This window comes from Nematolebias whitei, chromosome 7 (assembly GCF_014905685.2).
Source record: "Nematolebias whitei isolate Nwh7 chromosome 7, NemWhi1, whole genome shotgun sequence".
Lineage (NCBI taxonomy): Eukaryota > Metazoa > Chordata > Actinopteri > Cyprinodontiformes > Rivulidae > Nematolebias > Nematolebias whitei.
The window spans coordinates 3,006,706-3,021,471 of NC_056504.1; the positions used below are offsets into that span (position 1 = coordinate 3,006,706).

The 14,766-nt window shown below is 44.4% G+C and overlaps 1 protein-coding gene across 1 annotated transcript in view; it reads right to left on the reverse strand.

Moving 5' to 3' along the window:
- phf2 (PHD finger protein 2) overlaps window positions 1-14,766 on the reverse strand; it is a 72,780-nt gene that overhangs the window by 24,533 nt on the left and 33,481 nt on the right. Inside the window, exons 9-13 of the mRNA XM_037678540.1 lie at window positions 14,256-14,362; window positions 9,195-9,286; window positions 9,012-9,101; window positions 3,909-4,226; window positions 2,438-2,554 (exon numbers count right to left, since the gene is read on the reverse strand). Of these exons, the coding sequence (XP_037534468.1) occupies window positions 2,438-2,554; window positions 3,909-4,226; window positions 9,012-9,101; window positions 9,195-9,286; window positions 14,256-14,362 (724 nt within the window). The remainder of the gene's footprint in view (window positions 1-2,437; window positions 2,555-3,908; window positions 4,227-9,011; window positions 9,102-9,194; window positions 9,287-14,255; window positions 14,363-14,766) is intronic.

Sequence of the window (14,766 nt, forward strand, 5' to 3'; positions counted from 1 at the left end):
CACGCCCTGCACACCGGGACACGCCCTGCACACCGGGACACGCCCTGTGCTCCGGAACACGCCCTGCACACACTGCACTGCATGTGGTGACTTGGAGGTAACAGGAAAACCTGGAGCGGACTTTTACTGGTTTGAGTATTCTCCTATTAATCAAGTGGAATGGATTAGTTCACAAAGAAATATAAACAGTGTTGGGTGAACTAATATTTCACGGTAAATGTGTGGGGGGGTCCAAATTAAAAAAGTTTTAAATGGGGGGCGACACACACGTCCCCTTCACATATAATTGTTGCAACGCCTACGTGTCCAAACCATCTCATATTTGCCTCTTTCACTTTGTTTACAGTTCTAAGATGTCTCTGATTTCGAATCCTGTCCTTTTAGGTGTAAACTGATGGAGGTCTGAGCATCGTAACATCTGCCGCCTTCAGCTCTTCCTCTTGTCTTTTTGTTAGAAACACGTCTGTAAACAAAACATCAGATGAGAGCTCCCTACCATCTTGTAAACCTTCCAACTCACTCCTGCAGGTCTCCTTCAGTAACCCCTCCCTTCACTTGCCTCCATCTACTCTATTCTTCTATCTGCTATCTCTTCTTCTTCACCTCTCATACTCTGCATGTTGCTTGAGGTAGTTCCACTGGGCTATGACTTGTTGGTGAACAACATTCATAGGGGAGTCTCCAGAAAGTCTCACGATGTTTACAGTGGTTCTAAATGAATTACTAATAATCCAAGACATAAACTGTTTCATTCTGGCAAGAGGTGGATGGCCATTAGAACCAAAACCACAGGACACAGAATCATTTAAAAAGTTAAGTGAGGTCCTCTGGACAGATTCTTCTTGTTGAAATGTTTCATCTTTCATCCAGAAGACTTCTTCAGTCTGAGGAGCTGCAACAAACTCAGCCTTATAAATAGCACCTTCTCAGAGTGGATCAACCAGTTTCGCTGCTGACAACCAAAACCAGCTGATCACATGCTCAAGAAGGACCATCAGCATAACAATGGATCATTAGCACCTGATGGCTGTTTACTACTCACAGAGGGCTGAGTGATACTAGCAATCACAGCATTGTAAGAGGGGGACAGTTGAACCTGGAGGCTCCGCCCCTGTTTAATGATGGACGGTTTATTTTCACAAAGATGGCCTCCTTTACTCCTCTCTCAAACCATCGTTCCTCTCTGTCCAGGATGTGAACATCTTCATCCCTGAAAGAGTGACCTCTGACCTGGAGATGAGTGTAGACCCATCTGTGACCAGATGACCAGACTTAACTTTTTTACATTTTTCTACCTGGATTATTGAGCGTGCATCAGGATACACAGAATCATTGTTTCCCTTTCTGCTGCTGGACTCTTTAATAGATCCCTTTACTAATATCTCACTTCTCTGGATTTAAACTAGTTCCCATGTCTCGCTGCATGACACAGTTGTACATCTACCTGGCAACAAATAAAACAATCTTCAAATCTATTTTCTAATCAGGTGACTTCTGAATGTAGCAATAGATTTTAATCCGGGGTGTCCGAGTAAAAAGAGTGAATATATGCCACATTTCAAAGTTTTAGTTGTAAGAAGTGTTAAAAACGTGCATCTTTTTCCTTCCACCTTAGTTATGCACTGCTTTGTGTTGGTATTTCACATAAAAACCCTAAAACTGTGAAGTTTGTGGTTGTAATGTCACAAACTCTGGAAAGGTCTAAGACATTTTCAAGGCACTGTAGATACACGCCTGGAGTATTTACTGCAACAACGTTCTTCCTTAAATGACAGAAATATGGCACACAGCATGTCCTGGGACCATTCCAGTTTGGTATGGGACAGGAACATGCTTTACAGTCCTAATAAGTGGGACATGGAAGGAACATTACATGATCATCATGGTATGTTATTTACATGAACCATGATTTACAGAGGATAGATGGTTTCAGGTGGCCTTGGCGAACACATAGGTCTTTTCTCCATTTGTAAATGTTTGCCCCGGTGTGAAGGAGCAGTTCCTTGAAGAGGCTTCAGACATTCCACAGCTCTTTGGCACCGACTTCAGAAAAGTGACGCCTGCATCTTTCAACTGACACATTTCCTGTTTTGTTCCCTGAAGCTCCTCCAGTTATTTCATTCAGTAACCCTTATACAGCAGAGCCTTTTTCTATAAGAGGACATATGTAAATACTTAAATGGAACGCTATGGATGAAGATGCAGCTTAATTACAACAATTAAACTACAAGAGTGGGAACGAGCTGAGACCACAAACATGGGACTTGGGCCATTTTATTTTGTAGCACTGCTTTGATGTGAAGTGGGTGTTTTTAGTTCAGGATCAGACTTAAGTCTGTTTCAGCTTTAAACACAATGTGATTGTATTTATGTTGGCTCATAGCACCCAGTCATTAGTCTGAAACCACAAAGTCAAAGACAGCAGAAAAGAACTTACCTTATACTTCCACTTTGCTTCGTTCTTATTTTTATTCTGTTCTCTCATTTCAAACTTGCCCGTGTTGTTCTGCTTCGATATTTCCTTCTCTGGTAAACTTGTGACGTTTTTAACGGCCTGGAAAAACAAAGGCGTAAAGGACAAATGCAACTGGTAAGAGAAAAGCCCAGTCAAGATGAACTATTGTGCAACAGACTAAAGGTTATCTTGAAGTCAGAGAAACAATCATTGTTCCTTTGTTGTTGTTGTTGTTATGAACCAAACATGAAATCACCAGCATGCATTATAAGACACCGTAAAATACCAAAAAAGCTGAAACAGCACGAGTGTTAAGTATTGAAACTACATCTGTTCATGTGTATGATGATGGTGTTACTGGAACGTCACCACTGGAACACAGTCTGATGATGCAGCCAGGTTCAAACCTCTTCCCAACATCTTCATTACTGGACTGGTGTGTTTTCTATCTGACAGGTCGCCCAACTGTTGATTCAGCTTGTGGATGCCATAATGACTTTTCACCATCTGATATGTTGTGACTGTCTGATTCAGTGTTTTGATGATAAAGAGTGAAAATTCTTCACCTGCCTCTCCCTACTCTCAGCGTGTTGGCCTAGCTGAGACTCATGTGGCAGAACTGAGATTAGACGGAGTTACTGATCACTAAATTAACTTTCACAGACGTACAGTAACTGAACTACGAAGTTATATGTTGCAAGGTACACAATGTGTATATATATCTAAATTATCCAAAATGTTTAGTCAGGTCATCTGGACAGTTAATTTTTTTGTTGAGGGACGTTTCACCCTCCATCCAAAGAGCTTCATCAGTCTGAGAAGTCACAAACAAAGTGTTTTCCCCACTAAGCAGTGCACTCGTACAGTGGACAAACCAGTTTGCTGGTGATAAGATGGTTTCTGGGGGCTGTCCTCTCTCCCGTCGTCTCCTCCAAGCTGCCACAGCCAAAGTGGTTCAAAGTGGTTTTACCTGGATGATTGAGCATGAACCACTTTGGCTGTAGTTTTTGATACTTATTTTTGATTTGTGGGAGAAAACACAGAAAAGACAGTTGAGCCGCACACTGTTTGTTTTTAGCTTTTAGCTAGCTAGTATTGCGCGCAACTTATTAGCATTACACTAGCGACAGGTGGAGGGGGGGTGCGCAGTTCCATTTGGTTGTTCGGCGCGCACAGTTCCGTTAACGAGGCGGGGCGGGGCGCCCTGACGTATTACGTCATGAAATTAAAATATCATGATATCATTTATTTTAACCCGGGCAAGTTTTTTTTACCAGTATTATCGTGAACGATATGATATGGCCCAGCCCTAGTATATAAACATAAATACACTTTTTTTACTATTTCCATGGAATCATTTAATAAGCTACGTATGTCTTTAGATGTCAGAAGCTGACTAATGTCAGTGAGGTTCAAAATATTTTGATAATTGGTCAAATGTATCTCTGCTTACCTTTGTCTTTTTTGGCTGCTCCATTTTACTCAAGATGTCTTTTGCATGGGACTCGAGAGCTGCAAAGCTAGAAGGTTTTCGAGGTGGTGATAATTCCTTGGGTTTTGTTGCAATTTTCTTTTCTCTCTCTTTGACTTTGGGTACCTTTGGAGGCTTGGGCATTTTGGGGGACTTGGAGATTTTCTTCCTGGACATTTCTCTGCTGGGTGATGGAATGTTTTCTGGGGAAACGGGCTCCTCCAGTTTTGAGTGAATGGACAGTGGTTCTTCTGCCGGAACCTTGATGCTGGGTTCACTTTTAAAGGCTTTTGTTGCATTCTGGAAATCAAAGCATAAAGATGAGTTGTGTGATCATTAAAGCACAAGAAAATGTTTTACAAGTTTTGAACACAATCAGTTCAGAATCAGTTCCCTGTCTATGCATCCATCCATCCATCCATTATCTTTTACCCGCTTCTTCCATTTTGGGTCACGGGGTTCGCCGGTGCCCATGTCCAGCAATCATTGTGTAAGGGGCGGGGGACACTCTGGACAGGTCCATCACAGGGACACATAGAGACAAACAACCATTCACTCTCTCACTCACACCTAGGGACAAGTTAGAGTTACCAATCAGTCTAACATGCATGTTTTTGGTCTGTGAGAGTAAACTGGAGTACCCGGAGAAAACCCACGCATGCACGAAGAGAACATGCAAACTCCATCCAGAAAGGCCACCAGACTGGGATTTGAACCAGGGACCTGCTCGCTGAAAGGCAGCAGCTCTACAAGTTACGCCACGTTGCTGCCCGTTCGCTGTCTAATTAGGCAAAAAAAAAAAAAAACCTTTCTATTTTATTTTTCTTTGCATTAGTTCAAGTTCAAGTAGGTTTTATTACCATTCACATCTCATCTCAAAGTGGAATTACAGTGATTTTTTTTCCACAGTGATTATTCTGGTTAGACCCCTCCCTGGGCTGCCACCTTACCGTGGTGGAGGGGTTTGAGTGTCCCAATGATCCTAGGAGCTATGCTGTCAGGGGCTTCATGCCCCTAGTAGGGTCACTCAAGGCAGACAGGTCCTAGGTGAGGGACCAGACAAAGTGCAGCCCAAACATCCCTATGATGAGAAAACTAAATGGACTCGATGTTCCCTCGTCTGGACGTGGGTCACAGGGGCCCCACTCTGGAGCCAGGCATGGAGGTGGGGCATGCTGGCGAGCGCCTGGTGGCCAGGCTTTTATCCATGGAACTCGGCTGGGCACAGCCCGAAGAGGAGACGTGGGTCCCCCTTCCCATGGGCTCACCACCTGTGGGAGGGGCCAAAGGGGTCAGGTGCAATGTGGGATGGGTGGTGGCCGAGGGCGGAGACCCTGGCGGTCTGATCCTCGGCTACAGAAGCTGGCTATTGGGACGTGGAATGTCACCTCACTGGTGGGGAAGGAGCCTGAGCTGGTGTGTGAGGTTGAGAGGTTCCGGCTAGAAATAGTCGGAATCACCTCTACGTATGGCTCTGGCTCTGAAACCAGTTTCCTTGAGAGGGGGTGGACACTCTTCCACTCTGGAGTTGCGCCTGGTGAGAGGCGCTGAGCAGGAGTGGGCATACTTATTGCCCCCCATCTTGGTGCCTGTGTGTTGGGGTTCACCCCGGTGAATGAGAGGGTGGCCTCCCTCCTCCTACGTGTGGGGGGACGGGTTCTGACTGTCGTTTGTGCTTATGCACCAAACGGCAGTTCAGATTATCCACCCTTTTTGGAGTCCTTGGAGGGGGTACTGGAAAGTGCAGCTCCTGGGGACTCCCTTGTTCTGCTGGGGGGACGTCAATGCTCACGTGGGCAATAACAGTGAGACCTGGAGGGGTGTGGTTGGGAGGAACGGCCCCCCTGATCTGAACCCGAGTGGTGTTCTGTTGTTGGACTTCTGTGCTCGTCATGGATTGTCCAAAACAAACACCACGTTCAAGCATAAGGGTGTCCATATGTGCTCTTGGCACCAGGACACCCTAGGCCGCAGTTCGATGATCGACTTTGTTGTCGTCTCATCTGATCTGCGGCCACATGTCTTGGACACTCGGGTGAAGAGAGGGGCGGAGCGGTACACCATCAACACTGTTTATAGTGGTGGTGTGCTGGTGACCTCAACTCGGGATGTCGTGGGTCGGTGGGCGGAATACTTTGAAGACCTTCTCAATCCCACCGGCACATCTTCCACTGAGGAAGCAAAGCCTGAGGACTCTGGGTTGGGCCCTCCAATCTCTTGTGCTGAAGTCACTGAGGTGGTTAAAAATCTCCTCGGTAGCAGGGCCACAGGGGTGGATGAGATTCGCCCGGAGTTCCTTAAGGCTCTGGATGTTGTAGGGTTGTGTTGGCTTACGCGACTCTGCAATATTGTGTGGACATTGGGGGAAGTTCCCCTGGATTGGCAGACTGGGGTGGTGATCCCCCTATTCAAAAAGGGGGACCGTAGAGTGTGTTCCAACTACAGGGGGATCACACTCTTAAGTCTCCCTGGTAAGGTCTATTCGGGGGTTCTGGAGAGGACGGTCCGTCAGATAGTCGAACCTCGGATTCAGGAGGAGCAGTGCAGTTTTCGTCCTGGTCGTGGAACACTAGACCAGCTCTACACTCTCAGCAGCGTCCAGGAGGGTGAGTGGGAGTTTGCCCAACTGGTCTACATGTGCTTTGTGGACTTGGAGAAGGCGTTCGACCACGCCCCTCGGGGAACCCTGTGGGGGGTACTCTGGGAAAATGGGGTACCAGGCCATTTGATATGGGCTGTTAGGTCCCTGTATGACCGGTGTCAGAGCCTGGTCCGCATTGCCGGCAGTAAGTCGGGCTTGTTCCCGGTGAGAGTTGGACCCCGCCAAGGTTGCCCTTTGTCACCGATTCTGTTCATAACTTTTATGGACAGAATTTCTAGGCACAGCCAAGGTGTTGAGGGGATCCATTTTGGTGGCCTTAGGATCGCGTCTCTGCTTTTTGCAGATGATGTAGTCCTATTGGCTTCATCAGATCGTGATCTACAGCTTTCGCTGGAGTGGTTTTCAGCCGAGTGCGACACAGCTGGGATAAAGATCAGTTCCCCCAAATCCGAGGCCATGGTCTTGAGCCGGAAAAGGGTAGAGTGCCCTCTCCGGGTCAGGGAGGAGGTCCTGCCCCCAAGTGGAGGAGTTCAAGTATCTTGGGGTCTTGTTCACGAATGAGGGAAAAATGGAGTGTGACATCGGTAGGCAGATAGGTGCATCATCTGCAGTGAAGCAGGCGCTGTACAGGTCTGTCGTGGTGAAGAGAGAGCGGAGTCAAAAGGCAAAGCTCTCAATTTACCGGTCGATCTACGTTCCTACCCTCATCTATGGTCATGAGCTTTGGGTTGTGACCGAAAGAACGAGATCTCGGATACAAGTGGCCGAAATGAGTTTTCTCTGCAGGGTGTCTGGGCTCTCCCTTAGAGATAGGGTGAGAAGCTCGATCATCCGGGAGAGACTCAGAGTAGAGCCGCTGCTTCTCCACGTCGAGAGGAGCCAGTTGAGGTGGCTTGGGCATCTGTTTAGGATGCCTCCTGGACGCCTCCCTGGTGAGGTGTTCCGGACACGTCCCGCCGGGAGGAGACCCAGAGGAAGACCCAGGACACGCTGGAGGGACTATGTTTCTCGGCTGGCCTGGGAACGCCTCGGGATTCCCCCGGAGGAGCTGGCCCAAGTGGCTGGGGAGAGGGAAGTCTGGGCCTCCCTACTTAAGCTGCTACCCACCCCCGCGACCCGACCCCGGATAAGTGGAAGAAAATGGATGGATGGATGAATATTGTGGTTAGATATTTATGAGTCTAACAGCCTCAGGGTAGAAGCTGTTCCTCAGTCTAGTGGTTCTACACTTAATGCTCCTCAACCTCCTTCCTGAGGGGAGCGGGGCAAAAAGTGTGTGTCCTGGATGAGTGGGGTCCTTCATGATGCAGGTGGCCCTCTTCCTGCATCTGGAGGTGTAGATGTCTGTGATGGTGGGGAGACTGACTCCAACATCTTCTGTGCAGCCTTCACCACTCTCTGCAAAGCTTTTCTTTCTGCAGCTGTGCAGCCTCCATGCCACACGCTGATGCTGGAGCACAGGATGCTCTCCACTGCACACCTGTAGAAGGAGGTGAGGACTGAGCTTCCAGACCAGCTCGTCTCAGCCGCCTGAGGAAGTAGAGTCTCTGATGAGCTTTCTTGATCAGGCTGGTGGTGTTGTTGCTCCAGCTGAGGTTGTCATTCATGTGTACACCCAAGTACTTGTAGCTGGAGACCACTTCCACCACAGATCCTCTTATGTTCAGGGGAGTAGGTGTGTTTGTTCCTTCTGAAGTCCACGACCATCTCCTTCACATTGATGTGAAGGTTGTTCTTCCTGCACCAGCTCTCCAGGTGTTCCACCTCCTGCCTGTAGCTGGACTCATCATTGTTCGTGATGCATCCCACCACAGCTGTATCATCTGCAAACTTTACAATATGACAGCCTGGATGGTTAGGTGCACAATCATACGTGAGCAGAGTGAACAGGAGAGAGCTCAACACACATCCCTGAGGAGAGCCAGTGCTGAGGGTTATGGTGGAGGAGAAGTTGTGGCTCCTCACAGACTGTGGCCTGTTTGTTAAAAAGTCTAGGACCCAGTTGCAAATGGAGGGGCTTAGTCCTAGTGTGGATAGTTTGTCCATCAGGGTTTGGGGGATCATGGTGTTGAAGGCGGATGTGAAGTCCACAAAGAGCATACGGACATAGGAGTCCTCCAAGTGGGTGAGAGCAGTGTGTACATTAGTATTTAATGTACATTAATATTTACTAATAAATCTTTCTGAAGAAAATTAACCCCCAATTGAATAACCGTTGAAAGAAAAAAAAGCTGGTTTCCTAACCTTAGTGTATGCTGGCAGAAATGTTCAATGCATTGAAAGTAAAAGACAACATTTAATGTTGACATTTACATTTTCTGTTTGTTTTGTTTGTTACAGTTTCTACAAGTACATAAACTAAGATTTAAAAATGTATGTAAGATGTGTTTTGGAAGGAAAGAAATGTAAAAAGACATTTGTGGGTTGTTTTTTTGCCACTTTAGAGAAACGTTTAGAACTAACAGACAAGACTTAAAAACCACCTCTGAAAGTCTGATCTCTTTGGCCAGATCCTTAATGAGCTGCGATGGTTTCATGTTCTCTGGAAGCTCATCTTCATGCTCCAGCAGGGCCTGTTACAATAAAAAAATAATAAAAAAGACTAAACTTTCACAATAGTGTAGTCAAAAACACGAGAAGGTGTGGAACATTTGGAGCACGTTTACCTGTTTTTTAGTCCAAGCTCTGAAGGCTCCATTGATTATCTTGGCACCATGTATCAGGTATGCAGCTGGCTGCTTATTGGCTCGATGTAAACCTACACAAACACATTCAACCGTTACCACAGAACCAACAGTGACTTTTTACTTCGAGAGAACTGCACCAATACCTGAAAACAAGAACATACTATTAGCATACTGTATTAGCATCCCCTCCCATTATCCATGTTGCAGCACACCCTACCATCAGAACCACCACTTAATTTGAGCCGGACCCTGGAACTCTCTTATCTTGGCAGGGTGCATTCCAGTAATTGTTTGCTTGGATCTGATAACTCAGGCTTACTAATAATGAAGTCATGAACAAATTTGGCTGCCTTGAATAAATAAAACCTATATTGGATATGTAATCTGAAAATAATTACATAAACACTAATTTTAAACACAACAGACACTTACTGAGCTTCCTAACATCACATCAGAGCTGCCGCTTCGAGTAAGCATTTCCACTCCTACCATTAAAAATATCTCCGCCCCTAAAAGTTCAGTCACAGACAATTTAATTAAAAACACAAACATATAGTTAAACAGCACAACTAAACTGTAAAACTGATTTTGCAGTTTAAGTAGGCTATTAATAAAATGTTGATTATTAAAAATACAACGAGAGAAATGTTTGATGGGTAATCACGTTACGGAGGCTACATCACGTATCAAAACAACAGCGCCAATTTGTCAAAATAACAGTGATCAAAATGTCGAAAAGACAGTCCAATTTACTTTCATTTAAAACAAAGTCTTTTTATTTTACAACTAAACGACAGAGAATTGAAGCACATTGCAGTGGAGATGGTACTGGAGCAGTGAGAGGTGTGGGTGAGAGCCAGGCTAACCAGGCTGTTGTACCCGGCAGGAGCCCACAGGCGGCTGCCATGGACAGCCTGAGGAGGAGCCTGGGGGCTCAGGTAAACGTACGGTACATGTCCAACAACCTGTGAAAATACACCAGAATGCAGGAAATGGCTTCTACTTTATAAATGACTGTTCATGTTCGTAAGTGACCGACTCACTGCTGCCAAGAAGCAGATGCATCATCACCTCCACCCCCTCGATCTGACCTCCCCATGACTTTTATAACTAAATTTAAACATATTTAACGTTGATGTGTTTGGAGTACATGTCCGACATGCACACGGGACCATACTCTCACTATCAGAGCGCACCGAGGGCTCGGTGCAACGGGAGCGCACACAGCTCACTCAGGGTCTCTCTTTGCAACGGTTTCTTCAGCTTTAGATCTTAGGATTAATATTAACACTAAAATATGTTTGTTTCTATGTCCTTTGGCAGAGGTGTGTCACTGTTGAACTTTTTGTTTCTACCAAAACACTCTTTGTGAGATGGAAGAGTTCAGTTTGTTGATCATAATATCAGCAAATGTCAGTTATAGGTGGATGCTGCTCCTTGTTGCCATAGCAACAAATCTACAGGACAATCTGGGTGTAGACACTGTGTGATCTAAGAGGACTTCACAGCTTATTACTGGAAGCAGCTGTACGGTTTGGAGACAGCAGGGGTGAGGGCGGAGGACAGGAGGATGACTGGACCTGAAGAGGAAACAGCTGGACGAAAAGGAAGACGTTTCAGTTTATTTAGGAGGAGAACTAGTTACATTAGTTTCTGAAGCATCGGTTTTGTTTGTTTTTTGCTAAGGACACATGATGTACTCAACAAGTCCAGGACAGCACTCCAAATGAGAATGTGTTCTTAGTGTGTATACCTTGTTAAACAAAAGGTGAAATGAAAGTGCTTCAACATTTTTATTACATTCTGTCAGGGTAATGCTCATGTAGTATGTAGGGTTTGTGAAGACAACTTTTCTGTTTCACCTGTCTAGTAGATTTCTTTGGATAGCCTGCTATGCTACGGTTCTACGGTGCAGAGGATATTTACTGATAAAAGTAAAGTTTGATGCAGTCAAGACGCTCAGTGTGTAAAAAACAAAAAAGACTACGTACTTAATACGTACGTACGTACGTTTCAAGTACTGTATTTTTCGGCCTATAAGTCATGTGTTTTTACATCATTTCTGTGACTTACACATCGAAGCAACGTATTTATGGATTTCCCCCATATTTATAAACCAATTTCTGTGTGAGATATGACCGTTTTCATTCTGACTGAAAATATTGAAAACTACCATTTTCAGCCACTAGATGGCACTCTAGTACTATGGCATGCCGTTGTGTCATGTAATAGGTAAAAGTGGTCATTAATGACACAATCGGCTTGCCATAGTTGGCACTTTTTCCAGCTTGCCTGGAGCAACCGAAAATGGTAAATGGACTGTATCCTGATGCTGCTCAATAATCCAGGTAAAACAATCTAAAAAAGTTAAATCTGGTCCTCTGGACATTCAAAAAAACAAAAAACAAAGCAAAAAAATATAGAAACGTTTCGTCCTTCATCCAAAGGACTTCTTCAGTCTGAGGTGCTGTTTTCAGCTCAGTCTCTTAAATAGCACCTTCTCAGAGTGGATCAACCAGTTTGCTGCTGACAACCAGAACCAGCTGATCACATGATCAAGAAGGACCATCAGCCTAACAATGGATCATTAGCACCTGATGGCTGTTTACTGTTCACAGAGGGCTGAGTGATACTAGCAATCACAGCATTGTAAGAGGGGGACAGTTGAACCTGGAGGCTCCACCCCTGTTTAATGATGGACGATTTCTTTTCACAAAGATGGCCTCCTTTACTCCTCTCTCAAACCATCGTTCCTCTCTGTCCAGGATGTGAACATCTTCATCACTGAAAGAGTGACCTCTGGCCTGGAGATGAGTGTAGACCGCAGAGTCCTGGTCTGATGATGTTGATCTTCTGGGGGGGCATGTGACCCCGGGGAACATTTTGCAGCAGGGAGCAAGTTTGTTTTTTGTTTTTCTCACCATCTCATTGTGTCAGGGTGCGTTCTGCAACTGTTTGCTAAACTCCGTCAACTCTCAGTGTGACTAATAAAGTTATGAACAAACATGTCTTGTTGTTTGGGGAGCCGTGATGGAACCGTGTCGCTCCCTCTGCTGCTGAGAAACTCTGCAGGTGACGCTCGTCACCCACAGCACGCATGCGACAGTATAGCGAGAGCGTTTCCTGCCCCTCTTCCTCTTTAACAATTTTTTTAGTTTTATCGACTGTCAAAGCACGACTGATGTTTTTTATTTGTTGTAAAAACAGATGTTTAACGAATGTTAGGACTCTTTTCTTTGCTAACAAATATATTTTATGTCACTTTGTCAGGTTCTTCTATTGTGAGCGCGTTCCCCTGGACACCCCCCACCTGCCAACCCGCTCGCTCTTTGCAGCTTCTCTGCTGTTGCTGCTCTGAAGACCAGGTCCAGGTCCAGGTCCAGGTCCAGTTAAACATTGAGCAGGAGCTGAGAGCTGCAGGATCATGTTTCTAAAAGCCGTGCACTGCAACACGTGCTCATTGTAGCCATTAATCCTGACTTCCTCATTTTGATTTCAAAAATCAGCACAAATTGTTTTATTCATTTTTGTTTTGTAGCTCAAAGTGTTTTATACAACACTGTTAATAATGTTGATAATCTTTGTTGTCAGTTGATCTATATTTATTTATTTATTTATTTATTTAATGTTAATAAGGGCACAATGTTATACAGAGGTGTATTTATAACAAAGACAAATTATACTATTTACAGTCGTGGCGGAGAGCAACAGAGAATAACAGAGAAGCAGTGCTATATGCTATAGAGGCAGTTGTTTCGTGTTTTTCTGGTCTAAGGCAGCGCAGGTACAGATCCTGATCACTGGACACATTTTATTCATGACCAGGTGCAATGGCCAAGTCAGGGGGGGCCAGTGGTGGTCTTGGCCACCATGAGTAGTGGCCATCAGTACTAGTTTATTTTAGCATTTATATATATATATATTAAACTTTATAAACCCTGCCCACCCTCTTACAATATTCTGAACAATGTCTCTAAAGTGTAAAGGCTCTAAAAGAGCACGGCATGTCACGCTCTCTGCTCTCTGCTCTCTGCTGAGATCACACTCAGCACCTCCCAATCTCCCTCCTTTTGTGTAAACAAACAATTTAAATTTGAACAACATTTTAAATACACAATCCATGCTACATGGATTGTGTATTTAAAATGTTGCAGTATTTAAATTAAAGTGTAGAGAAGAGAAGTGCAGCAGGACATGACAGGATGTCACGCAGCTTCAGCTCTGCAGCACGGAGCACAAATCTTCTTGATCAGTGACACTGAAACAACTGAACATAGAAGTTATAAAATAATGAAGAATAACTTTTAACACTGTTATTATATTTGGTGATTATGACGATCTTACGATGTGACATACTTTGGTTTAAAATAATTTATTTTAAAGAAACAATCCCTGCGGATCGTGTGGCTCATCCATCAAACAGCCATTTCTGCGTCGTGTCCAGTCACTTTGAAAAACCACGAAAGAGCGAGTCCACGAAAAACGAACCTCAAAGAAGAACTGTCATTTCTAACCTGACCCCGGCCCGGACCGACCCGGAACAGAGCAGGTCCAGGCTGTTATAATGTGATTAATGCGCAGGTCGGGCCGGTCTGGGCTGGATTTATTAGGCCCGAATGCAGCTCTACTGTGAAGTAGTGAGGGACACAGAAAGAGCAGCAGCATGAAAGTGACAGAATGAAAGTTGATCTTTAAATCACCGACGTACGTTGTTGGTAAACGTCCATCTTTAAAGGTGACGTTCAGCAAACACAACGAGCAAGTGCACGCCAGCTGAGGGAAGTTTAAACACGGACTTGTCATGGACCGAGTGATTCTGCGCGAGACAAAACTTTAATTATCTGTGACCTCAGTGATTTACTGACTTCATGACTGAAATGATAAAACATACAATTCCTCATCTGCACAGCAGACATGCAGCCGTCTCCACAGGATGCCATTACTACAATTCATACTTTGAAAAAACGTCAAGTTAAACAGGAATATAGTTCATGAGTGTAAATTAATTACATAAACAGATCAAAGTAATTTAAAACTCACTTCTGAAGCGCTCAAGAAAGTGCCGTCCCACGTACCAGCAGGCTGTCTCAAAGTTGGGGAAAGGGGTCAAAGTCTTGACCTTCGTTCGCTTTTCTATTTCATACACTCTGAGGAGAAAAACACGTGTTTCAATTAAACACTGCTATACACTAATACTATTAATACTACTACTACTACTACTAATACTACTACTACTACTACTACTACTACTACTACTACTACTACTACTACTACTATTATTATTATTAATTCTACTACTACTATTATTAATACTACTACTACTACTACTATTACTACTACTACTACTACTACTACTATTATTAATACTACTACTATTAATACTACTACTACTACTACTACTATTATTATTAATTCTACTACTACTATTATTAATACTACTACTACTATTATTAATACTACTACTATTAATACTACTACTACTATTATTAATACTACTACTATTTCTACTACTACTACTATTATTAATACTACTACTATTATTAATACTACT